General features: G+C 42.7%; 1 protein-coding gene and 1 long non-coding RNA gene across 2 annotated transcripts in view; one reads left to right on the top strand and one right to left on the bottom strand.

The window, feature by feature from the left end:
• Positions 1-1702: 1702 nt before the first annotated feature.
• LOC141095826 (uncharacterized) overlaps positions 1703-27702 on the bottom strand; it is a 139259-nt gene continuing 113259 nt past the window's right edge. The window contains exon 3 of the long non-coding RNA XR_012233480.1: positions 1703-1878. This is a non-coding gene — a long non-coding RNA (uncharacterized lncRNA). The remainder of the gene's footprint in view (positions 1879-27702) is intronic.
• CRHR2 (corticotropin releasing hormone receptor 2) overlaps positions 13643-27702 on the top strand; it is a 320584-nt gene continuing 306524 nt past the window's right edge. The window contains exon 1 of the mRNA XM_073582167.1: positions 13643-13763. Within this exon, the coding sequence (XP_073438268.1) occupies positions 13731-13763 (33 nt within the window). The 5' untranslated portion in view covers positions 13643-13730. The remainder of the gene's footprint in view (positions 13764-27702) is intronic.

The raw sequence follows: 27702 nt of genomic DNA, 5'->3' as shown, positions 1-27702 counted from the left end.
CTTTCTGGCGGCTCATGGATGCAAATGTTTCTGTAACCTGGAGACACGTCTCATTTACTTATAGAACGGTGAGTAAGTAAACCAATGTAATTCTGATCTTGTTCTTCAGAAAAAAAAGTGAGAAATTGTTTGAATTCTTTTTAGCTATATAAATTCTGTAACATTTCATCCAATTGAATTTTTTCTCATTTGAATAAATTCTGCAATGAATGCGTTGAATAAGTAACCAATAAAAATAAAGATTAGCATGGATCTTATTTTCTCATAATTGTGTTATGCTGACACTTTATGACACCGTTATGTTGGCAATGTGTGACACTGTTAGGCTATGTGCACACGTTGCGGAACTCCCGCGGAAGTTACCGCGAGAATTCCGGAATTCCATTCCGCGGGAAAATCGCATTTTAAATTCCTGCGATTTTCCTGCGGAAAAACTAGCGATTTGCAAGCGTAATTAGCTTGCAGAATTGCTAGCTTTTTCCAAGCGATCTGTAGCATCACTTGGAGAACTGATTGACAGGTTGGTCACACTCGTCAAACATAGTGTTTGACGAGTGTGACCAATTTTTTACTACTGAGGCCGCCTATGCGGCCTCAGTAGTAAAAAGATCTAATGTTAAAAATATTAAAAAAAATAAAAAAAATCGGGTTCTATTCACCTTCCGATGTCCCTCACAGCGTCCCCAGGCCTCCGCAATGCTCTGGTAGGTCCCGTTCCCAGTGATGCATTGCGGCAATGACCTTTGATGACGTCGCGGTCTTGCGAGACCTCTACAGTATTGCGAGTCCGCAACGTCAGCAAAGATCATTATCGCAATGCATCACTGGGAACGGGACCTACCAGAGCATCGCGGAGGCCTGGGGACGCTGTGAGGGACATCGGAAGGTGAATATAACACGATTTTTTTATTTAAATTTTATTTTTTACAGGGATATGGTACCAGGGCCTGGAGGACAGTCTCCTCTCCTCCGGACAGTGGGTACCATCCGCAAATGTTCTGCTTACTTTTCGCATGGTGGGCACAGCCACATGCGGAAAGTAAGCAGAACAATGCATTGGATTCCGCGAAATAATGAGCATGCTGCGTATTTTTCCGCAATGCGATTCCGCCACGGGAAAATCCGCAGCATTGCGGAATCCCATAGGCTTGCATGGAATGCTGTTTTTTGCGTTTTTGCGGCAAAATCGCGCGTTAAAAACTGCCGCGAAAAAAACGCAACGTGTGAACGCAGCCTTAATATTTTACAGTGCGGCACATCCCTATTGGCACTGTACAGCACAACTCAATGATTTATTGGCGCTCTCTGGAGCTTTTACATTGTTGCTTTGTTTCTTAGCTATTTAGCCTTTGGGTTGTGGTGATCACATTTGCAAACCTGGTCCTATAAGTCGCTGGAACCTTCTCAACACAATTAACGACTTAATTAATGAGTTCCAGAATCGCTCTGCCGGATCATGGAGAGAACTGTGCAGTTGCGCTCTTCCCTAGGAAACTAGAAGCCTGGAGAGAGGAGTAATAATCTCCAGACCTCAGAGTCAGGCAAGAAACAGTATCTCATCCAAAATCCATAGGAATCCCTCTCAGACCACAAAGATTGAACCAAGAGATTTTGTTCAATTTTTATACACCGTTCAAAAAAGCTAAGGGAACACTAAAATCCCACATCCTAGATATCAATGAATTAAATATTCCAGTTGCAAATCTTTATTCATGCCATAGTGGAATGCATTTACCTCGTCATATATTTATTAATTGTTGAAACGCGGACAGTTTAACCCTGAAGCGTCTGGTTACACACTTGAATCATTTCAACAGGTGGTCATGGAGGAGGTTGTCAGGAGGCGGGGTTCAGGAACTGGTTCTGCTGCTCCTAATCCTGTAAAGGAGGAAAATTTGTCAATTTATTTCTTAAACTCATAAATTATTATTATTATTATTATTACTATATACATAAATAATAATAAATTATGAGTTTAAGAATGATAATTTTATTATTATTAAAAAAAAATCAACATCTGCTGAGCACTGAGCTCTATGAGAAATTGAATATTGATCCTTTTATGGTTTCAAAGAAGCCAGGGATTATGGTGGGATAGACTTATCCCTGAAGAGTTTTTTTTTTCTTTAATGTGTATCTACATACACCTATATTTTGATTATTTATTTGTTGCCAAAAATTCAGAAAAATCTTTAGAAACCTGCAGGTCACCCTCTTGTTTCAGGCATTAATTCTATATCCCATCTTATTACTCTGTAGGTGGAAACATATTTGCAGAACATCGTCAAGAAGTTACCCTGGTGTCTGAAAGTCACTAATTAATTTTTGCTATGTACGCAAAATAACAATGGATATAGAAAGCCTTCACACTAGTATTCTGAACACAGAACATATGGAGGTCATAAGAAAGAACTGTGTCAATATCATATTTTTATGAATAGTAAAATTAGTATTTAATGTCTCTTTTTGAAATAATCTTCACAACATTTTACATTTGGGACTGATAATTACCTGCAGTTGCAGGGGACCGCGATGGGGTCCTCTGAAGCTCCACGTATGGCCAATATATTTATGTCATCATTTAAGGACAGGTTTGTCTATCCTAATGAGTTATCACATCATGTTAAATTATGATTAGGTTATGTCAGAAGGTATTGGATAGAAACGATTTGTCAAGACATGATTGCTTTCACGCGTCTCAAACTTTCATTGGTATGCCAAAAATCCAGTAATCCAGTTTATGTGAGCACACCAGATTTGTAAAAGTGATTGGTGCATATCAAAGAATTCAAAATTCAACACATTTTCACAAAGGAATATGAAAACAATTTATTCAAGTACTTAAAATAAAATGGTAACAGATTACAGCATGAAGAAAGAAAAAAAGAAACAGAGATCCCTATTCACAGCTTCTTTTGATTGTCATTCAAATGTGAATAGAAAAATTATATTAAAATATTGGCATTTACTTAAAAGAGAACTCAAATATGGAAATGTCTAAAAGCAACCCCCTACATGTAATTACTGTAACGGCAAAACCATTGCAAATCAATTGATCAGGAGTGACATAATATCTAAGAAATCAAGACTTTGTATCTAAGAAATCAGAATCAGGAATATGTATCTAAGAAATCAAGATATTGTATCTAAGAAATCACTTTTCTTAATCTTGCATGTAAATATTGCACATATATCATTCAAGGTGCAAACATGTATTAAAATGCTCTGGGGCAAAGTCTGTGTGAGGCAAATAATGAGAATGGCCGAAATACAGGTAAATGAACACAGGTCAGCTATACCGCCATACGGGGAGAAAATATCTAAACAAGAAGTTTCACCAGTAGCATGCACTGAAAAACCGGACACGATGTGAATGAGGACAAAGGTAAGAAGGTTGGTGAAACCATCGTTGCCAAACACTTTTATGGAGCGAGGCACAAGGGTTTTGATGATTTTAGAGCAGATTGTTAATTTAAAAGAGGTTAATTGGATCTTCACCTTGGAATCTCCGGCTCCACGGGGGTAAAACGAGAATTGCAATTGTAACGTGTTTTCCTATCTTTCACAATGTATCTGTGCAGCAGTTTGCTTGTTCTTACAGTACACTCAATATTTGGCTGAACCTCATCTTTGTAGTGTTCTTTAGATAATATATATCTTTGTGCATGTTGTTACTTTTGGGATAATTGCACTACATTGGCTGATTTGGTTTATTGACCTACTGACAATATGATGTAATGGATTCACGTCAGTGTATGATCTAGTATGGATTAAATCCATTGCGTGCACCAGGTGATACAACAAATCCTTATTTTACTGCAATCTAGAACCTAACACGAGACAAACGGCACATGTGCGTGGAAGGGTGTACACCCGTGACACGTCCAGGCGCGCTGTTCCTTGAGCTACCACTCTGCGCGGCATCTCCAGGACTGTGAATATCTACATTTTCGGCTCTCCGTGCAGCGATTACCATGACTATGTTCCCATTTTTGACATCATGAACATATTTTACAAGTGGCTTTGAAATTTTGGATACAAATTTGCAGCTACATAAAACAGAAGTAAATCTCTTGACTAAATCGTCGTGGTCTGTGTGTGAATAATATGGTGTATCGATTGATGGGATGGGGAGACCCCAGTGGACAGGATGATATCAGTGTTGATGTCGGAATTGAATCTACTGGATCCCTTCCAGAGTCCACCACCAGGGATTTTGACATTTTTCATTTCATGGCTTTCTGATCCCTAACTTGCCTCTTTCACTGTCCGAGATCACCAGAGACATTGGAATAACTCCAGCGCTGTCCTAGACAATCAGGAACACTGGCTTTAACCCCTTTAGTCTTTCAGACTACCAGGGACTAACAATATCCTTTTCATTGCCCGTGACCGCCAGGTATTCTGATTTTAGTCCCTCCATTACCCTAGATCACATCTGAGATTCCGACTATACTTTTTTCCCAATGGATGCATGCATTAACCCATTCATTGCTCAAGATCATCAAGGATACTGGACACAACCCCCTCACATCTACAATATCAGGGATGCAGACAATAACATTCAACCCTAACCTAAAGATGTCCCAGAATTGTTATGTCTAATACAAGGTTTTACTATAATAGACAGGAGATGTCTAAAACCAACACATGACACCTTTTATTACTGTTAATTATCTCTTTTTTTCTTCTCCACCCAGCCCAGACCTCCATGACAACTTCTCCTGACCACTGGATAGTTTGTTGACCAGCCATCTGTGACTTCTCGCTTCTGCAGCTTGTCACCGACTCTAGAGTAGCACAAATTCAGTCCTTAGTCACGGTGAACACCTAAATCAATCCAAATCCTAAACCAAACTCTAATTAAACTTAAACTCCAATCCAGATCCCTAAATAAATTCAGAACCCAGTCCAGACCAGTAAAACGAATCAGAACTCACTCCGAAATTAGTTCAAACCTGATATTTCAATTAACTTAAACTTGAGACTAGATCCCTAAATGAATTCATGATCCAGGATTACATTTCAGATCCCCAAACCAGATCCATGAATAAAAGCAGGCCTTAAACCCCAATATAAGTGGACACAAAAAGCAAAAACAAACAAAAACTCTTAAACCATTCAGCATTTTGTGTTTATACTCAGGTTTGAAACCCTTTATGTCCATGAAATATACGACACTGTTTTCTCAAACCGGATCCGACAATGAATTTACATCCTAGACCGGATCTATAAATTAGTTCAGACCATACACCCAGAGATTAATTCAGATCTCAAACCAGATCTCTTAAGAAACCTAGACCAGCCCTAAACATAAATTTAGATCAGACTAAACCTTAAATTAATTTAGACCCTAAGCCACTTTCATAAATAAATTCGGACCCGGGAGCATGGAATATTTTATTTTTTTATGGATTGTTGATTATGTGGAGACAGAACAGGTTCATCTTATATCCAGCAATGAATGCTGTAGAGTTGAATTTATACATTGGTTGCCCAGTGACATGTTCGCACAGCTTAATGTCTGAGTGCGACCTGGTGTAACTCCAGGAGTATAGACGGGATTACACACTGCCGAATGTTATTAACTGCTCTCGCAGGAAACCACATGTACTTGCAGCTGTCACCATTCAGGACATAAACATCCACAGGGAAAACAACAGATTCATAAAGTATAAAATAATGGCTCCAGAGCTGCACTCACTATACTGCTGGTGCAGTCACTGTGTACATACATTACATTACTGATCCTGAGTTACATCCTGTATTATACCCCAGAGCTGCACTCACTATTCTGTTGGTGCAGTCACTGTGTACATATATTACATTACTGATCCGGAGTTACATCCTGTATTATACTCCAGAGCTGCACTCACTATTCTGCTGGTGCAGTCACTGTGTACATACATTACTGATCCTGAGTTACATCCTGTATTATACTCCAGAGCTGCACTCACTATTCTGATGGTGCAGTCACTGTGTACATACATTACTGATCCTGAGTTACATCCTGTATTATACTCCAGAGCTGCACTCACTATTCTGCTGGTGCAGTCACTGTGTACATACATTACTGATCCTGAGTTACATCCTGTATTATACTCCAGAGCCGCACTCACTATTCTGCTGGTGCAGTCGCTGTGTACATACATTACTGATCCTGAGTTACATCCTGTATTATACTCCAGAGCTGCACTCACTATTCTGCTGGTGCAGTCACTGTGTACATATATTACATTACTGATCCGGAGTTACATCCTGTATTATACTCCAGAGCTGCACTCACTATTCTGCTGGTGCAGTCACTGTGTACATACATTACTGATCCTGAGTTACATCCTGTATTATACCCCAGAGCTGCACTCACTATTCTGCTGGTGCAGTCACTGTGTACATACATTACATTACTGATCCTGAGTTACATCCTGTATTATACCCCAGAGCCGCACTCACTATTCTGCTGGTGCAGTCACTGTGTACATACATTACATTACTGATCCTGAGTTACATCCTGTATTATACTCCAGAGCTGCACTCACTATTCTGCTGGTGCAGTCACTGTGTACATACATTACTGATCCTGAGTTACATCCTGTATTATACCCCAGAGCTGCACTCACTATTCTGCTGGTGCAGTCACTGTGTACATACATTACATTACTGATCCTGAGTTACATCCTGTATTATACCCCAGAGCTGCACTCACTATACTGCTGGTGCAGTCACTGTGTACATACATTACATTACTGATCCTGAGTTACATCCTGTATTATACTCCAGAGCTGCACTCACTATTCTGCTGGTGCAGTCACTGTGTACATACATTACTGATCCTGAGTTACATCCTGTATTATACTCCAGAGCTGCACTCACTATTCTGCTGGTGCAGTCACTGTGTACATACATTACTGATCCTGAGTTACATCCTGTATTATACCCCAGAGCTGCACTCACTATTCTGCTGGTGCAGTCACTGTGTACACACATTACATTACTGATCCTGAGTTACATCCTGTATTATACTCCAGAGCTGCACTCACTATTCTGCTGGTGCAGTCACTGTGTACATACATACATTACTGATCCTGAGTTACATCCTGTATTATACCCCAGAGCTGCACTCACTATTCTGTTGGTGCAGTCACTGTGTACATATATTACATTACTGATCCGGAGTTACATCCTGTATTATACTCCAGAGCTGCACTCACTATTCTGCTGGTGCAGTCACTGTGTACATACATTACTGATCCTGAGTTACATCCTGTATTATACTCCAGAGCTGCACTCACTATTCTGATGGTGCAGTCACTGTGTACATACATTACTGATCCTGAGTTACATCCTGTATTATACTCCAGAGCTGCACTCACTATTCTGCTGGTGCAGTCACTGTGTACATACATTACTGATCCTGAGTTACATCCTGTATTATACTCCAGAGCCGCACTCACTATTCTGCTGGTGCAGTCGCTGTGTACATACATTACTGATCCTGAGTTACATCCTGTATTATACTCCAGAGCTGCACTCACTATTCTGCTGGTGCAGTCACTGTGTACATATATTACATTACTGATCCGGAGTTACATCCTGTATTATACTCCAGAGCTGCACTCACTATTCTGCTGGTGCAGTCACTGTGTACATACATTACTGATCCTGAGTTACATCCTGTATTATACCCCAGAGCTGCACTCACTATTCTGCTGGTGCAGTCACTGTGTACATACATTACATTACTGATCCTGAGTTACATCCTGTATTATACCCCAGAGCCGCACTCACTATTCTGCTGGTGCAGTCACTGTGTACATACATTACATTACTGATCCTGAGTTACATCCTGTATTATACCCCAGAGCCGCACTCACTATTCTGCTGGTGCAGTCACTGAGTACATACAGTACATTACTGATCCTGAGTTACATCATGTATTATACCCCAGAGCTGCACTCACTATTCTGCTGGTGCAGTCACTGAGTACATACAGTACATTACTGATCCTGAGTTACATCATGTATTATACTCCAGAGCTGCACTCACTATTCTGCTGGTGCAGTCACTGTGTACACACATTATATTACTGATCCTGAGTTACATCCTGTATTATACTCCAGAGCTGCACTCACTATTCTTCTGGTGCAGTCACTGTATACATACATTACATTACTGATCCTGGGTTACATCCTGTATTATACTCCAGAGCTGCACTCACTATTCTGCTGGTGCAGTCACTGTGTACACACATTACATTACTGATCCTGAGTTACATCCTGTATTATACCCCAGAGCTGCACTCACTATTCTGCTGGTGCAGTCACTGTGTACACACATTATATTACTGATCCTGAGTTACATCCTGTATTATACTCCAGAGCTGCACTCACTATTCTTCTGGTGCAGTCACTGTATACATACATTACATTACTGATCCTGGGTTACATCCTGTATTATACTCCAGAGCTGCACTCACTATTTTGCTGGTGCAGTCACGGTGTACATACATTACATTACATTACTGATCCTGAGTTACATCCTGTATTATACCCCAGAGCTGCACTCACTATTCTGCTGGTTGTTATGAGAAACAGTCATCAGGATTATGGTCACACACTTTCCTACCAGTTTAGCTGATCTCTCACATAGAAAGCTACAATCGATATCTTGTTCTGGAGTGCAGATCGGCAGAGTACTCACTGGGCAGACACTGAACAATCAGGGAGTGCAGGTTGGTTGCCAGTCACAGCTGACGCTCTGCCTTCTCAGCTGCACTGAGGTGATGGTCCATGTTTGTAGGAAAGTTGGGTCCCAGACACAAACCATTTACAAGTGTGTTGTTTATTCTAGAAGCTGCAGCGATGTGTGAACAGTCCTGTACAATCGGTTTAATTTAAACATATTTTTGAATATTAAATAAAGTTTCATTACTGTGCCATAACAAGGTCTGGGCCTTTATAATAGGAATTGGTTTTTATGTTCTTTGAAATTTTCATGAGAAAAATATTTTTTGTTTTTCTGCAAATGCCGATGACTTGTCCTGATCCGGTGTTAGGCTGGTTTCACATTTGTGTCTGTGCGCGCATCGTTTGATCCGCATAGATCCGCATGCATCATGCGTGCATCTCTTTAACATGGTGTACGCAGGGACATGTGGGTGCGTACGCGTGTTTTTGGCGGTGTGCGGGGGGGGGCGCGGCAAACACAACGTGTTGCATTTTTTGAGGTGTCAAAAATCCATCAAATATGTGCAGGCATGCGCATGCGGATGAGTGTATAAAAAAAAATTGCATTACAATCTATGGGAACGCATTGGTACGCATGCGTTCTTCAAAATGTAAATAGAAATCCCATGAGACGCGCCCATTTTGTCTGATGTCATATGTGATGCATGCTCAAGCAGCGGTTTTTCCGTCATGCGTAAGATGATGCGCATAAAAAATGCTGCAGAAACATGCGCTTTTGCATGCGTTTGCGGATGATACGCTGTGGACTCAAACGCTAATGTGAACCTAGCCTAAGAAAATGCAGAGTGAACTGAACAGCCCAGACTGCTACATTGTAACAAAGCACCTGCTGCGGATGTGTGTGGCTCACAGAAGATTGTGATTAAACCATTATGGATTTCAAATGTGAAATTCCTTATAAGCTGCCTGGTCACCTACTGATAACTACTACCTGCACTGATACATTGTAGCAAACAAAAGCAGCAGGAGGGATTTGTGCTGCTGTTTATATCAGCTGGATACATTCTTATAAAGCCCCGAACCATCAAAGGAAAGAAGTCTCCACAGGAATTCACTCTAAGGCTATGTGCACATGCTGCGGATTCTGCTGCGGTTCCGCAGCGTTTTTGGTTCTGCAGACAATGTACAGGACCATGTTATCCTATGGATTTTCAAAACCGCTGTGCCCATGCTGCATTTTTGCTGCTGTTTACAAACCGCAGCATGTCAATTCTTTCTGCGGATTCCGCAGCGGTTTGGCACCTGTTCCATTGTTCAGGTGTCAAACCGCAGGGGAAAACCGCTGGCTGGCAATCCGCAGGAAAACCGTAGGTCACTTTATCTGCGGATCCGTGCGGAAAAGCCGGCAGCGTGTGCACATAGCCTTAGTGTAAAGAAGAATGTCACATTCACTAACAGAAAGCAGCGATCCAGAGATCGGTGCGGACGAGATTCAGTCTCGTAGAAATGGGCAGAACTGTTCTTTATACAGAATCCAAGTCTTATTTACATAAAATCAAGAGACGAGGATTCCACAGATTAAATGCAGATATCCTAAAAAAAAAAATTTAGCAATTCAATATTTTCATTTTTTAAGTCATTTTTTTGTTAGGTCTTTCTTTTTGTTCTTTTATTTTGACCTGTTTGACTTTTTTCCCCCTTTTTTAGAGTAAGGTTTACATTGTTGGAATTGGAGATTTTGCGCTACGCCAGGGCACCGGAGAACAATTATACAAGAATTCAGCGACATTTTGAAAAGTCACAAATGATAAATTAGCAGAAAAGAAGAAGAGATGTGCTCCAGCAATCCAATGATGTATTATAAAAAGTTTTTTTATTTGCTCCTTAAAAACATGAAAAAACAATGTGGGTAACACCAAAAGCAGAATTATGACCAACACATTTCAGCAATTAAGCCTTAATCATGGGAACCAAAATCAAGTAAAATTTAAATAAAATGGCGCAAAATAAAATTATGAATGAGACATAAAAGTCACTAGTGGAACCGTATTTACTGCAAAAAAAGGCACAAAATCAGCGCTGAATCGTCCCCTTTGATGCTTTTAGAGATGAGCGAATATATTCTGCAGGAATCTTGTTTTGTATAAATTTTCCAAAGTTTGGAAATTTGAATAAATCTTGATTAATTTGAGAGGAATTGTCTAAAACAGCTGCCAACAAGTTACAGACAAGGACAAGACCGTGAGAAAGGATCACACACCCCGGAGGGCTTCCCCTTAGTGCCTTTTGGTTACCTGACACTATAACATTCCCTATCATGGGGGAGTATAGCTCAGAGCTTACTGATGACTCAGCCACTATAAAAGCCCAAGCAGGAGATGCTGCTGCTATTTTGTGGGGAATATGTGGATAGGAGAGAGGACCTCAGAGCTCAGTCAGAGCAAAAATGTACATAGAATATTGATATAGAAGGGAACAGATTAACAGGAAATTGATAGACAGCGAGAGAGACAGACGCTACATTAGACAAGAGCTGCCGCTGTCGGTGCTGCTATTCTCTCACTCCGTCTACTCTTGGTCTGGTACACCCCACCCCTTTGTACCTTATTCCAGTCTGGGACAATTTAGTGAGGCTCAGCGCTCAATAACCAGCATAAGCTCAGTAAAGCCTCATTTTAAGGGAACGTGCTATCAGAAAACAATGTAATATTTATTTTGGCAATTTTTTTCTCATATTACAACCTGTACTAGAATAAAAAAAATAGAAATCTTGCAATTTTCACACCTGTTGTTTCAGGAAATCCACATGTACATTAGCCACAATGGTCAGACCCCTGACCCAACGAAAAACTAATTGTGAAGGGAAGAGGAGGAGGTGAGCTGTGACATCACCTATTGTGAATGGAGGATCCTGTGTTATCTACTGTATATAGAGGTGTTATCAGTCATTGTACAGGAGGAGGAGGAGGAGGTGAGCTGTGACATCTCCCATTGTGAATGGTGGATCCTGTGTTATCTACTGTATATAGAGGTGTTATCAGTCATTGTACAGGAGGAGGAGGTGAGCTGTGACAACCCCTATTGTGAATGGTGGATCCTGTATTATCTACTGTATATAGAAGTGTTATCAGTCATTGTACAGGAGGAGGAGGTGAGCTGGAGAAGTGGAGAAGTGGGCAGCAACTAACAGAATGGTGTTTAACAGGGAAAAATGCAAAGTACTACATCTGGGCAATAAAAATGAAAAAAAGCATATACAGAATGGGAGGAATAGGGCTAAGTGACAGCACATGTGAAAAAGACTTGGGTATACTAATAGATCACAGAATGAATATTAGTCAACAGTGTGATGCAGCAGCAAAAAAGGCAAATGCAATTCTAGGATGTATTAACAGAAGCATACAGTCTAGATCACGTGAAGTCATTATTTCCCTCTACTCTTCTTTGGTCAGACCTCATCTGGAATATTGTGTCCAGCTTTGGGCACCACATTTTAAAAAAGACATCAACAAACTGGAGCAAGTTCAGAAAAGAGCGACCAGAATGGTGACCGGTCTGCAAACCCTGTCTTATGAGGAAAGGTTGCAGGATTTGGGAATGTTTAGTTTGCAAAAGAGAAGACTGAGAGGAGACTTAATAGCTGTCTACAAATATCTAAAGGGCTGTCACATTGTAGAAGGATCAACTTTATTCTCATTTGCACAAGGAAAGACTAGAAGCAATGGGATGAAACTGAATGGGAGGAGACACAGATTAGATATTAGAAAAAACTTTTTGACAGTTAGAGTGATCAATGAGTGGAACAGGCTGCCACGAGAAGTGGTGAGTTCTCCTTCAATGGAAGTCTTCAAACAGAGGCTGGACAGACATCTGACTGGGATGATTTAGCGAATCTTGCTTTGAGCAGGGGGTTGGACCAGATGGCCCAGGAGGTCCCTTCCAACTCTACGATTCTATGATTCTACCTATTGTGAATGGTGGATCCTGTGTTATCTACTGTATATAGAGGTGTTATCAGTGTTTGTACAATTTCCAATGTATCTGTCAAGACACAGATAATTATAATGGCGGAGCAAGGAGCAGTCCAATCCCTGCTCCACCAAATCACCCGGGTAGAGACAGAGGTTTCTCCAAGGACCTTCACGTCATGTGACAGCTCAGTAGCAGAAGAGCAGGGATGTGTGAGGACAGACAATTGGGCTTCTTGTATGAGTCGCTGTGGGGGCATAAAAATGTGTGTGGGGGGGGTTGTGTGCACATCATACTGTGTGGGGATAATGTACTGTGCGGGAATTATAGCATGCAGGGGGCTATAGGGGCATCATACTGTGTGTGGGGGCCATGAAAGGGGCATCATACTGCATGGAAACACTAATGGGCGTCACAAGGTGGGATATTTCCGTGGGGTGGACGCAGACAAAGGACAAGGCGAGTTCAGTGGAAAATATGAATGGTATATGTCTCTTATCTGCCACGAGGTCTGCGATCAGAAGCCACGAGGCCAGTGGACCAGAAGATCGAGAAAGTGTTGAGATTCAGTGACTGTCACTACAAAGATGGAGTAAAGTCGTCCGAGGCACGCACGCTGGCGGAGTGGGGATGAGTACACTGAGGCGGTGCCATACCGGTCCGTGTTGCAGGGATGCCCTCTGTATAGGCGCGTATTTCACTATACAGCTATAGATCTACGTTCCCAGATCAATAGTCACAAATTCGGGAATTGCTGCTCATGCGTTTGCCTGGACACACGCTCACTGACACAATGTTGCCATTCGTAGCGCACACTGTTACACTGTGCAAACAATACTGAGTATTATGTATCATTGCCGGAGTCCGTGTGCTCAGCCTCCAAGTCCCTCCCTGACTCCACATAGAGGGAGAACCTGTGTGATTCTGGGCTGCCGGGGTAGAAGGAGCAACTCCAAGGGACCGAGCGGCAGCCAAAAGTCGTCAGCCCCTGGTGACAGCACCTATTACTTCTGGTACTGGAGGAGCCCGGGCAGCGCATCTCCACCCCGCACCCTCCTCGGGACTTTAGTGACAATGAAATCTGCAATCATGGTTCTTATCCTGCAAGTAAGTTCTTTGCAAATATATTCACCCCCCCTCGGGACAGGTGCCATCACGTTCTCAGCTTACGTACCTGGGATCTCTGGGGGCTGGCAATGACTGGGTTAAACATTGACACTCCGTCACCTAAGGCGCCGCACAGGACGGACGAAATCGGATTTTCGAAATTTCTCGAAATACAAACACCTATTGTACATTCTCTATAGGTTCTGAGTTCGGGTAAATGTAGCAGAGCCGAGTCTGTGATCTGGTGCAAGGCTTGGCGGCGTGTGCCATCTGTGGATTTGCATAGGGCTGCTTCGCCGTTATTTGCTCCACATTTACCAAAGTGACTCATGATGTCTGAGATATTGGTTCCCTCGACTGGAGGAGTTTAGGAACTTTTTTTGGAGGGGACTTTTTTGAGAAAAAAGGCGGATGTCATAAATCTGGCTAAAACTTTATTTGCATTGGTGACCACATCCACTTATGATTAGTGCAGAGAGCGGCGCAAAAGCCTAAAAAGTATGAAAAACTGCCATAAAAGCCTTAATATGTTACCTCCCCCCACAGTGTTATTATGTATCATCTATTATTATTATTATTTATATAACACAATTGGTTCCATGGTGCTGTACATGAGACGGGGTTACATACAAAATACAAATATCACTTACAGTAAACAAACAATCACAGACTGATACAGAGGGGAGAGGACCCTGCCCCTGCGGCTGACATGCTACAGGATACATAGATATCTAGCTATCATCTTTCTATTTATCGTCTATTATCTATCATTTCCATGGGCTGATGGATGCAATATGAGAATTTATAAGGATAGGGTCACATGACTTTAGATAACAATCATCGGCGTTTCTTCCAGAGTGGTGGGATGATTCTTTCTCCGCTGTCAGCCATGTACAGCGCATTTTGTTACTCCGCATCTATTGATCATTTACAGCTTCTGATGTGACGGAATTGCAATGTCTCCATAAATATCGGATTCTAGACCGTGGCTCCGTACAGCGTCCGATTTCCTTCTTGCACCCATAGATTGAATGGCTGAGTCTCATCCCATGGAATGTTCTTCATGGTGACATTTTTCCCCACACAGATTCGGTCAGTGGGATAATCGTCCATCTCTGCTGCCCATTGAATAACATTAGTCCGGGTGCGATCAGTTGTGTTCGCACTGGGAGCGAATACTTGGCTGTGAGCACGAGCCCTTAGATCATCAGCCGCTGATCGCTGACATACTCGGCTCGGATTCTGGGTTCAGCCGCTTTTTTTTTTTCACGTTAAATATTTTCGGAAACGTCTCGGCCGTGTCTCCGGTTATTTGTCGCCGTGTTTTTGTGCCATCAGGCAATTGTATTCCCATGAAATGAAAGTTATGCAAACTTGGAAAGAACAAATAAACTGAAGCAGCTGCTGATTTATGGCTCTGTGTACAGCGAGTATTGCTGGGGGTTTGCACTGGGGATATACGTATGTAGCAGAGCTGAATTTGTCACAGATGAGACAGAGCTGAGACATAAAATTGTCAGACGCAGAACAGATCTGTATGTCAGATTACCAAAAGATGTGGTGGTTGATGTAGCAGAACTGGCTTTGTTAGATATAGCAGAGCTGACTGTCAGCTATAGCAGGCTGACTGTCAGTTATAGCAGGGCTGACTGTCAGTTATAGCAGGGCTGACTGTCAGATATAGCAGGGCTGACTGTCAGATATAGCAGAGCTGACTGTCAGATATAGCAGGGCTGACTGTCAGTTATAGCAGGGCTGACTGTCAGATATAGCAGAGCTGACTGTCAGATATAGCAGAGCTGACTGTCAGATATAGCAGGGCTGACTGTCAGATATAGCAGGGCTGACTGTCAGTTATAGCAGGGCTGACTGTCAGTTATAGCAGGGCTGACTGTCAGATATAGCAGAGCTGACTGTCAGATATAGCAGGGCTGACTGTCAGTTATAGCAGGGCTGACTGTCAGATATAGCAGAGCTGACTGTCAGATATAGCAGGGCTGACTGTCAGTTATAGCAGAGCTGACTGTCAGATATAGCAGGGCTGACTGTCAGTTATAGCAGGGCTGACTGTCAGATATAGCAGAGCTGACTGTCAGATATAGCAGAGCTGACTGTCAGATATAGCAGGGCTGACTGTCAGATATAGCAGAGCTGACTGTCAGATATAGCAGAGCTGACTGTCAGATATAGCAGAGCTGACTGTCAGTTATAGCAGACCTGACTGTCAGATATAGCAGGGCTGACTGTCAGTTATAGCAGGGCTGACTTTTATCATAGCAGAGGTGATTTTGTCGGTTATAGCTGTGACATGTATGTTAGAGCTAACAGGGATGAGTTTATCAGGTATAGAAAGTTGGATTGTACCGGTGGTAGTAGAGAAGAGTTTGTCAGATATTGCCTGACTGAGTTTTTACAAAATAATATCGTTCAGCTTATTGGCTCTATTCTGTGCTGAGTATGTCATCTTCAGCAGGGTTGGTGGGCTTTTTAGATGCAGCAGTAGTTGAACTTCTTGTATCACCACTGAGTTTTTCAGATGTAGCAGAGTTGATATTTAGTTGCAGCTAAATTGAGTTCGCCAGATGCATTATAGCTGGGCTGCTTTTGTATTCAGATTTTTGTCAGATGGGGAACATATAACAAACTCACATCTGCTATATCTTGAGTTTGTCAGATACAGGAAAGCAGATTTATTGGATGTACAAGGGTTGGGGTTGTGAGATGCTGATGATTTAGTTTGTCAGACAGGTTAGTGCTTTGTTTTGAGATAAAGAGCAGAGATAAAATTATCAGATGTTGGAAATTTGTATTTCTCAGATCTAGCAAAGATAAGTTTGTCAGATTTCCTAAGTAGATCTGAGTTTATCAGATGTAGCAGAATTACATTTGTCAGATGTAGAAGATTTGAGTTTGTCAGATATAACAGGTCTGATGATATTTCTGGACGCAGAAGAGTTGAATTTGTCAGATGTAGCAGAGCTGAGTATTAGAATTCTACTTGACCTGAATTTCTTACCTTGCATAACTCATAATACCTGAATATCTTATCAATAGCTTTACATAGGACTGCAATATTTAACTTATCTCATAGTAACAAAGCATTGTCCAGCTACAGAGCAGCGAATACATTGTCTTTAAGCCGATGTAGCAGAGCTGAATGAGTCAGATATCCTAAAGCTCAGATTATTTGTCAGGACCCCACATACTAGTTTCATAATATTCTTGTCTTTCGGTTTCAATAGAACTGTGAGGAAACCCACAATTATCACAAAGTTTAACTTCAGCAATAAATGACAAATCCAGCTCTACTACACCGGGATGTGAACGCTCCCGGTAACATTAGTGGTTTGGCCGGCCGCTCGGATTCTGCCGCTCACTTAGTTTGTGGTGAAACCTCATAATAAATCTACGTTTCTGTTTTCTTTTGTGGGATCTTTAAAATACCTACGATGATTGTCAGCCGCGCGGTACAGTCTGTACACCCATGACAGTATATAGCAGTGCCATTACTGCGTCTCAGCAGTCACCACTCAGCTCTTCCAGGGTCCTGAATGGCAAGTTATGCCGTGATGCAAGAGAGGTTGATGTTTTTCTGTTTGCTAGGCTGACAACCATTGTGGAATGGTAATACTTAGTTCAGCACATATCGGTTGTCACCCAACTTTCCCAGGATCAGATATGACTAAGGCTGGTTTCATACTTGCGTTTTTTGCGCTGTTTTTTAGCGCAAAAAAAAGCATGCGTTTTTCCCCCCCTATCTTTTACATGGGTGCGCATACACATGCGTTTGTACGTGTTTGTGTGCGCATGCGTTTTTTTGTAGTGTGCGCTCGGGCGCCCAAAATGCATCCTGTTGCATTTTTTGTGCGTCCGACTTGCCCCCCAAAAACGCATGCGCACGCAATGCGTTTTTTTACAGCCAAACACCCATTACAGTCTGTGTGCGCATACGTATGCGCAAAAAAAGCATGTGTTTTTAAAAAAAATGCACCAAAACCCGCAAAAAAATGCAAACGCATGATGCGTTTTTTATGTGCTTGTGCACGGTGCGCAGCGCCAAAAAAACGCAAGTGTGAAAGTAGCCTAAGAAATGTCAGAAATAGATTTTCTCCAAATGAGTCCCATGTCACCGGTTTATGGCAGCAGCCAGAATTATAATTAATCTTATTTAATCTGCACTAATGAGATTAAAGAAAAATAATCATCTGATCTCTGTCACAGAATTAAAAGCATAAGGAACCTGCGCAGCTTAAATATCCATGCTCCAGTGCAAAGTATCAGAAGGAACTAGCTGCTTTTACTAAAAAAAAAAAAAAATAGCGCCACCCCTGTTTATAGTTTGTATCTGGTACTGCAGCAGATCCACATTGGGGCTAAGCATTCCGTCTGTAACACTGTGACGCTGTGTCAGCTGTGGATGGTACTAAGACCGATAGAATCACCCATCACTGAACCCATGCACCCTAGGGCGCTGCTCACTACTCTTTTGGTTTCCATTTATTTACATGACTGTGAAAAAATGTATAAAAAAATATATATATTGCTAATGAAATATGGTTCATATTGTAGCTATGTCATATTATATATCTCACAACTTTGAAAATTGGGAAGAGGGAGGCAAAATGCACCGCACCAATATTTATTCATTTTTTAATTAAAACCATTTTTATTATGTCAGTCACAATATCCCCCCAATACATAGTACATTCTTATATTACATAACACTGGATGTAAATCCATCCATTTTTAAGACATTGTTAGAATCATACCTGTATTGTATCATGGCACAACCTTAACATTTTATTGAAAACCAATTAACTAAACTTCCCCCCCCCCCCCAATTAAACTCTTCCCCCAAAACACCCCCCCCCTCCCCTTGTCTGGTATGTCTTCTTTTCCTATGTGTTTGTTTCTACAGTATTCACTAACGCATTCATTCTTCAGATGAGATCCTTCCTGTGCCCGTCTATATCCTACTCTAACATAACTGTATTATATATCACATCTCCAGCGAGAGCCTCTGAAACAACCCGGGGACATTTGATCCATTTTCCCCATTGTTCGTACCTCTCTTAATATATATCTTTTTCTCCATTAGAATGCTGTTATTCCAGCCTCTAATTATCTGGTCAGTCCCAGGCGGACTGCACGGGAGCCATTGCCTGGCAATACACTTTCTTGTATGATACAACATTTTGCCTATTCCCAGCTGAATAGATGCATTAATACCACAATCCCCAGATATCCCAGAATACAAGTTTTTGGTTTCATGTCCAAATGTACATTAAACACCTCTCCGACCAATTTATCCACATCCCCCATAGCCCTCCAAGCTTGGGGCATGACCAAAACATATGGAATAGGTCAGCTTCTTCTCTACTACATCTCGGGCATTCATCATCATCATCATCATCATCATCTTTGGTGTCCTATAAGCCCTATGAATAAGGAACACCTGGGATCTTCTCTGCGCTGTGTTTATTGATAATTTACCTGTAGCTTCCAATATGTCCTCCCACTCTTCAGAAGATACCTGTCCCATCTCCCCTTCCCACCGGGACTTAGTGCGTTTTATAGGGTCTCCCAAAATTGTACTCAACAGAGATTGATACATTAAAGAAATCAGCCCTTTCGTCCTTTTGGCTTTGACAACATGGTCCAGTAACCCGTTCGTGGATATTCTAATCAGTGTTATATTATCCTGGGCCCTCAAGGCATTCCGCAATTGTAAATACTTACAGAATTCTGAATTTTTTATCTGATAAGTTTGTTTTAAATGGTCAAAGGAACAAATATTCCCCCCTATATACATCTGATGCAAATATCTCAACCCATGCTTTTTCCACCCCCTCCAAATACTATAATTCTCTCAAGTGTATGTTATTCCATAGAGGGGTATATTGAGAATAAGTTCCCATTTCCCATAATTTTTTGGAAGTCCACCATATGAATAAGAAACAGCGTTTGGGCACTACGGAACCTTTCCCTAAGGCCATCTGATTCCAAAAGGTCTAAAATATTATTGCCACCCCCCCATAAATTTAATAACCAATGCCCCTGCTTCATTATTTTCCTCCAGAGCCCATCCCTTAAAATGTTGTAGTTGAGAGGCCAGAAAGTCTCCCCACGCAGGAGGTGATGCCGATCCACCCTGATCCTTTGTTAACTGTAATTTCTCCAATTTGATTCTAGGTCCCCCTTTCTTGGACACTAAATCTCTAAAAATGTTATGTATTTTTTTGAACCAGTGTTTCGGAATCCACACTGGGGAATTACGTAAAATGTAGAGGATAGATGGCATGAGGCACATTTTAATTAGATTTGTTCTCCCAAGGGGGGGGCAATGGTAATTTTCCCCAAGTTCCCACCTTCTTCCTTGATTTTACTATTAAAGGGTCAAGATTCAGTGACGTATAATCATTCACTTCCCTAGTTACTTAAAAAAAAAAATATTTAGGTATTCAACTACTGGGATTTTTGAGAAACTGCCCACTTGAAGATTGTCATTATTTCAATGTTTATTTTATGCTAAGCCACTTCCCTAAACTTACCAAGTCCTTTATATGTTCCCACAAAGAAAGATTCTCACCACAGGCCCCCCACACAGTATGATGCCCCAAAATACATTCCCCTATGTACAGTAGGATGAACGCTCAGTCATCTCACACACAGTATGATGTCCCCACTGTATAACGTCCCCACAGTATAATGTCCCCACTGTATAATGTCCCCACAGTTTGAACTTCCACACACAGTATGATGGCCCTCAGTACATTCTCCCACTATTATGTCCCCATAATACATTCCCTCACATACACTATGATGTCCCCAAGGAATGACGCCCACCCAGTACATTCTCCCCCACACACACAGTATGATTTCCCTACAGTATATTTATACTACAGTATCCCCCCGTACACAGTATGATGTCCAAACAGTACATTCCACCACACACAGTATAATGTCCCAAAAGTACGTTACCCACACACAGTATGATGACCTCACCGTACATTCCCCCACACAGTATGATGTCCCCACAGTACATTCCCCCACACACAGTATGATGTCCCCACAGTACATTCCCCCCACACACAGTATAATATTCTCCACAGTACATTCCTCCACACAGTTTAATGTCCCCACAGTACATTCCCCCACACACAGTATGATGTCCCCACAGTACATTCCCCCACACACAGTATGATGTCCCCACAGTACATTCCCCCCACACACAGTATGATGTCCTCACAGTACATTCCCCCCACACACAGTATGATGTCCTCACAGTACATTCCCCCCACACACAGTATGATGTCCTCACAGTACATTCCCCCACACACAGTATGATCTTTCCACAGTACATTCCCCTACACACAGTATGATGTCCCCACAGTACATTCCCCCACACACAGTATGATGTCCCCACAGTACATTCCCCCACACACAGTATGATGTCCCCACAGTACATTCCCCCCACACACAGTATGATGTCCCCACAGTACATTCCTCCCACACACAGTATGATGTCCCCACAGTACATTCCCCCACACACAGTATGATGTCCCCACAGTACATTCCCCCACATAGTATGATGTCCCCACAGTACATTCCCCCACACACAGTATGATGTCCCCACAGTACATTCCCCCCACACACAGTATGATGTCCCCACAGTACATTCCTCCCACACACAGTATGATGTCCCCACAGTACATTCCTCCCACACACAGTATGATGTCCCCACAGTACATTCCTCCCACACACAGTATGATGTCCCCACAGTACATTCCCCCACACACAGTATGATGTCCCCACAGTACATTCCCCCACACATAGTATGATGTCTCCACAGTACATTCCCCCCACACACAGTATGATGTCCTCACAGTACATTCCCCCACACACAGTATGATCTTCCCACAGTACATTCCCCCACACACAGTATGATGTCCCCACAGTACATTCCCCCTCATACAGTATGATGTCCCCACAGTACATTCCCCCCACACACAGTATGATGTCCCCACAGTACATTCCCCCCACACACAGTATGATGTCTCCACAGTACATTCCCCCCACACACAGTATGATGTCCTCACAGTACATTCCCCCACACACAGTATGATCATCCCACAGTACATTCCCCCACACACAGTATGATGTCCCCACAGTACTGTCATGATCCCAGTGCAGGTTTTGACCTGCACATCAGGGGTTAATTATTGTGGCCTCTCTTTGGTTCAGGGAGAGCTTCTTATAGCCCTGAGAAACTCCAATCCCCGTCAGTTATACTTTTGCCTTTGGCCGAGTGTGTTGACCCCTGTGTGCCTGTGCGTTGTCTTCTAGCTTGCTTATATGGCTCTGACCCGGTTCTGTCCCCCGTTGTGAGTTTGCTTGCTTATTCTGTACTGTACTACCCTCTCTGTGTATGACTCCTTGCCTGTGACCTGACTATTCTTTGCTCGCCTCTCTTGTACTTTGCAGCTATCTCCATGTATGACTCATTGGCTACGTCCTGTCTCCCCATTCTGTCTATCCTCTGATTTTGTCATGCTATCTCATGCTTTGACCCCAGCCTGTCTATGCCCCTTGGTAACTTTGTCCCGTAGTTACCCTGCTAGGACTTGTCCTGCAGCTCCTAGCTCTCTGAGGTTTAGGCCCCGCCCCCAGCAGTCACATGCTTTAGGTCCTGCTGGTCTTAAGCACGCACCTTCTCTGCTGCTGCCCACTCCACAGGTATCGCTGAGCACAGTTTGTCTTACTCAGGAAACGCGCACTGGTTCAGTGAGCAAGTGCAGTGCAGTGTTCCTGACAAGTACATTTCTCCACACACAGTATGATGTCCCACAGTGCATTCTCCTACACACAGTATGATGTCTCCACAGTACATTCCCCCCCACACAGTATGATGTCTCCACAGCACATTCCTCCACACACAGTATGATGTCCCCACAGTACAGTCCTCCACACACAGTATGATGTCCTCACAGTACATGCCTCACACACAGTATGATGTCCCCACAGTACATGCCTCCACACACAGTATTATGTCCCCACAGTACATTCCTCTACACACAGTATGATGTCCCCACAGTACATTCCTCCACACACAGTATGATGTCTCCACAGTACATTCCCTCCACACACAGTATGATGTCCCCCACAGTACATTCCCCCCACACACAGTATGATCTTCCCACAGTACATTCCCCCCACACACAGTATTATGTCCCCACAGTACATTCCTCCACACACAGTATAATGCCCCCATAGTACATTCCCTCCACACACAGTATGATGTCCTCACAGTACATTCCCCCACACACAGTATGATCTTCCCACAGTACATTCCCCCCACACACAGTATTATGTCCCCACAGTACATTCCTCCACACACAGTATAATGCCCCCACAGTACATTCCCTCCACACACAGTATGATGTCCTCACAGTACATTCCCCCACACACAGTATGATGCCCCCACAGTACATTCCTCCACACACAGTATGATGTCCCCACAGTACATTCCCCCACACACAGTATGATGCCCCCACAGTACATTCCTCCACACACAGTATGATGTCCCCACAGTACATGCCTCCACACAGTATGATGTCTCCACAGTACATTCCCCCCACACAGTATGATGTCCCCACAGTACATTCCCTCCACACACAGTATGATGTCCCCACAGTACATTCCCTCCACACACAGTATGATGTCCTCACAGTACATTCCTCCACACACAGTATGATGTCCCCACAGTACATTCCCCCACACACAGTATGATGTCTCCACAGTACATTCCTCCACACACAGTATGATGTCCCTGTGGCACCCCTGAGGCTTCAGTCGCCATAGAGGTACTGCACCTTCTCCTAAGGTGTAGTGCCCCACCATCCAGGTAAGGTGGGAACTCCTGACCATGCTCCACAACTGCATTCCACACACAGGATAGTTCAGTGGGGCCACCTAACAGCTTCAGGCTGGGGGTTAGCATAGCACCCCTCGTGGAATCCTGCTTCGTAACACGAGATGTGCTGGGAGGCGAGTGGAGTGAGAGGATATAAAAGAGTGGGAAGAGTGAGAGTTAGTGAGTTGTTGGTTAGTTGAAGAGAGAAGATGGATGTATGAGGGACGTGCTGCAGCAGGTCCCAGTGATTGGGCTGCTGGTACGAGAAAGACCAGAGAAAGAGACTGATAAGATTGATAACCTAACCTTCCATAAGAGAGATAGAACAGATCGGAACGAAGGAGAATAGAAGGACGGTGGGAAGCTGGTTGAAGAAATATAGAGAACCCTTCCAGTCCAGAGAGCGCAAAGGCCAGGGCCCGGTCCCCGAGGTTGATTGGATCTTTATGTCCAGCAACAGACACCGGAGGAGTAGTGAGCCGCTAACGCCTTGCTCCCATAAAAGACTTGGGACACAACAGCAACTGAATAGAGAGCCAGGACGCAGTGAGGAGTCCCCGAAGCAGGATACAGCTGTCTGTCATACAAGTAAAGACTAGGAACACCTAGAGAGAGGCATTCCAGGGTAACTAAGTACTGGAGTGCTTCGCACCTAAAGACGCATTGGAGGAGTCGTTCAGTAAGGTACATGTTGGCGGAGTGTGGAAGGGAGAATCCTATCCTGCCTGGAGGTTGGCTGGAGCCCTGACCTGGAGAACACGGTACGGAGGCAAGCAGTTGGGTGAACTGCAAACAGTGAGTAAAGCTTTGGAACTGCATACTCGGGTGTCCTCCAGTTATTCCAGCACCGCTACACCTGGGCACCAGCCTCCATACCATTCTGCGCCTCTCCTCATCCATTGCACCTACACTGCCCTGGGACTACAGCTCCACCTGTGGGGAGCTACACCATCTCTGCTGCACCACACCATCAGTCCCAGCGGATCTGCATGCAGCATTGGCTCAACATCTTACTTGCCAAACACCACGGGTGGCGTCACGAACTATTCTAATAAACTTTAACACCATTAACATCACCGCCATTGATATTGGGCGCCCAGGGCCACGAACCGGGTCACTGCTGCTGTGACACATTCCCACCTTGACACCGGCCCGGTACCGAGTACCCCGCTGCCCTGGGTGTGCGAGGGCGACCCATCCCTACAGTACATTCCCCCACACATAGTATGATGTCCCTATAGCACATAGCCCCGTTACAGTATGATTTCCTCAATGTACATTTTTCCATGCACAGTATGATGTCCCCACAGTACTGTGGGAACTCAACCATTATAGTCCCTTGAATCTGTGTCCTGAGGTCACAGACACATTTGAATTCAGGAGGACGTTCCCCGAAACAGCGGGACAGCTCTACAAATTTGGCAATGTCTCAATAGAACTGAGCTATGTGAATATGGTAAGACATACTGTATAATATGTCAGCTATGGAAACTGAGGCAGCCACAGTCCTGCTCATCGTTATTGGCGCCCATGAAGTGTAAAGACATAATGTGGAATATCTCCTGAAAAAAATGAATCCAGTGAAACAGTTTTTTTGCAGACCCCTGGTGTTAAATACAAAATAGCAAATCATAAATAATAATTTAAATTATAAAAATAATGGGAGGGAAAAATAGAAAACCCTAAAGCTGCTGTGACACTGGAATTGGCCCATCTACATTAAATAAGTATGGAAATGGCCGTCGTCCAGCCAACTCCACACAGGACTCTCCTGCCTCTGTTATTTTATGCAACTTTAATAAAGAAGGACTTTTAATGGGACGGTGAGTGCCACCCTTATTTTTTTGGATATAGACTTATTAAGAAGTTTGTCATGCATCAAGAACCTTCCTGGACGTGGGGAAAAGAGGACAATTGACAAGAGATGTCTTCAAAGGTTGGTGCGAATGGTGGAAAAAACACCACGTCAAACATCTAAAGACCTGAATGCCAACCTGGAACAGTCTTGGGTCATGGTTTCAACAAGTACCATACGCCGCACACTAAACAAAGCAGAGTTTTATAAGTGAAGGCCAAGGAAGAAACTATTACTGTAGAAAAGACATAAAAAGGAATGACTAATCTTTGCCCAATAGTACCTTGACAAACCACACACCTTCTGGGAAAATGTTCTGTGGACAGATGAAAAAAAAAAATAAAGTGTTTTGGCAATGCAAAGCAGCAATTTGTTTACAGACTGTGCAATGAAGCTTATAAGGAAAAGAACACCCTACTAACAGTTAAGCATGGTGGAGGATCCACAATGTTGTGGGGTTGTTTTGCTGCATCCGGTACTGGAGACCTTGACCGTATGACAGGAATCATGAAATTAGAGAAATATCAAGAGATTTAAGAGTGAAATGTCCTACCCAGTGAAAGAAAACTTGGTTTGAGTTGAAGATCATGGGTCCTCCAGCAAGATAATGACCCAAAGCACACATCCTAAAATACACAGGAATGGCTGAAAAAGAAAAAATGGACTGTTTTAAAATGACCATCAATGAGTCCTGACTTCAATCCCATTGAAAATCTTTTGGGGTGATCTGGAATCTGCCACTGGGAAAAAGACCCCTGCAAAGACCTTGAGCAAACTGCAAAGGAAGAGTGGGAGAAAATACCAGCAGAGAAGTGCCAGAAGCTTATAGATGGCTGCAAGAAACACTTGGAGGCTGTCATCAATGCCACAGGGTGTGCAACCAATTATTAATTAGGGGGCCTCTATTGCTGCACATGCTTTTTTTGTCACATGATGTTTTATACATTTGTTGCATCCTTAAATGTAAAACTCCTGTTTAGACGTCTTTCTTCACTTTCTACTCTTCACCGTTGCTCCAGGAGCATTGAAAATTGTTTTCCTAACTTTTTATAAGGTCTAAATTCTTAAATCTGGTATGCAGCTCATTTACATAGTTAACCCCACGTAATTCAACGGACACTTCTCTAAAGTGGAGAAAATAGTAAAAAAAAAAAAAAAAAAAAAAATTGTACATTTTTCGTACAAGAATGAAGTGCACCAAAATTTGCAACTTTGAATGCCAAAAAGCCCTAATGTTTTTTACCCACAGCGTGAATATTTTTTAAAATTTATCTCAAAATAGTGATTCTTACAAAGAAAAGTGCACTCCGAAAAAATGATTTTCAAAAATGACCTCGATAAAATATGCCCCTTCATAATATGATACCAGAGATGAGTTAGCGGGCAGATTTTGCATACGTTGTTTTTTATTTTTCCTATTTTGCGCTGCTCTGGCCGTTTTGGAAAAGTGGGCGTCGTTAGCTATGTATATGAGCTGTAAGCCAGATGTATGGTTAAAAAAAAAAAAAAAAAGAAAGAAATCACAATCCTACTCCAGTCAATGGTGGAGTAAACAGTAGAGGAGCAGGTTCACACAGAAGTCTTAGATTTACAGATGCGTCAAATTGATCAATACAGTAACATTTTGATGAATTTGGAGCAAATAATGTGGAATGCAGCTTCTGCGATGTAATAAGCATGGCAACAAAAGTATGCGGTATAGTATAAATGTGGTAAGAAAGACGTCCTGCGCCTCTTAGGACAAGGGAGAGAAAAAACAACTGGAGCTGCTCTTTTCTTCACCATTAGGAGGTCGTGTTTACCGGATCTCTCTGCCTCCAGATGACTTTTATTTATTAACTTATAAACATTCCATAGAAACTTTTTCTTTTGTAATTACATCAGTTTCACGTTATGTGTTTATGAGACGAGTCTTGAAAGTTCACCTCTCCCCATAGAGTGCCAAAGAGGAAACTGCAGAATGCACGCTTATTTATTTATTTTACTATATACAGCCATTAATTCAACAGCGCTTTCCAGACATTATCACTTATAAGTAACGCTCCATAACCCAGCACTGCCAGAAACCCTTACTCCCTCCTTACACTGCCAAAATAATACGGCCATGCGGTGCAAAATAATAACAGTGTTGTATCCGAAAAATAATGCCGCATTAAAACAAAAAAATAGTA

This window comes from Dendrobates tinctorius, unplaced genomic scaffold, assembly GCF_039654945.1.
Source record: "Dendrobates tinctorius isolate UK_male_01 unplaced genomic scaffold, ASM3965494v1 ptg000070l, whole genome shotgun sequence".
NCBI lineage: Eukaryota > Metazoa > Chordata > Amphibia > Anura > Dendrobatidae > Dendrobates > Dendrobates tinctorius.
The sequence above is the reverse complement of the archived record's forward strand: the minus strand, read 5'-3'. Positions and strand labels throughout refer to the sequence as shown.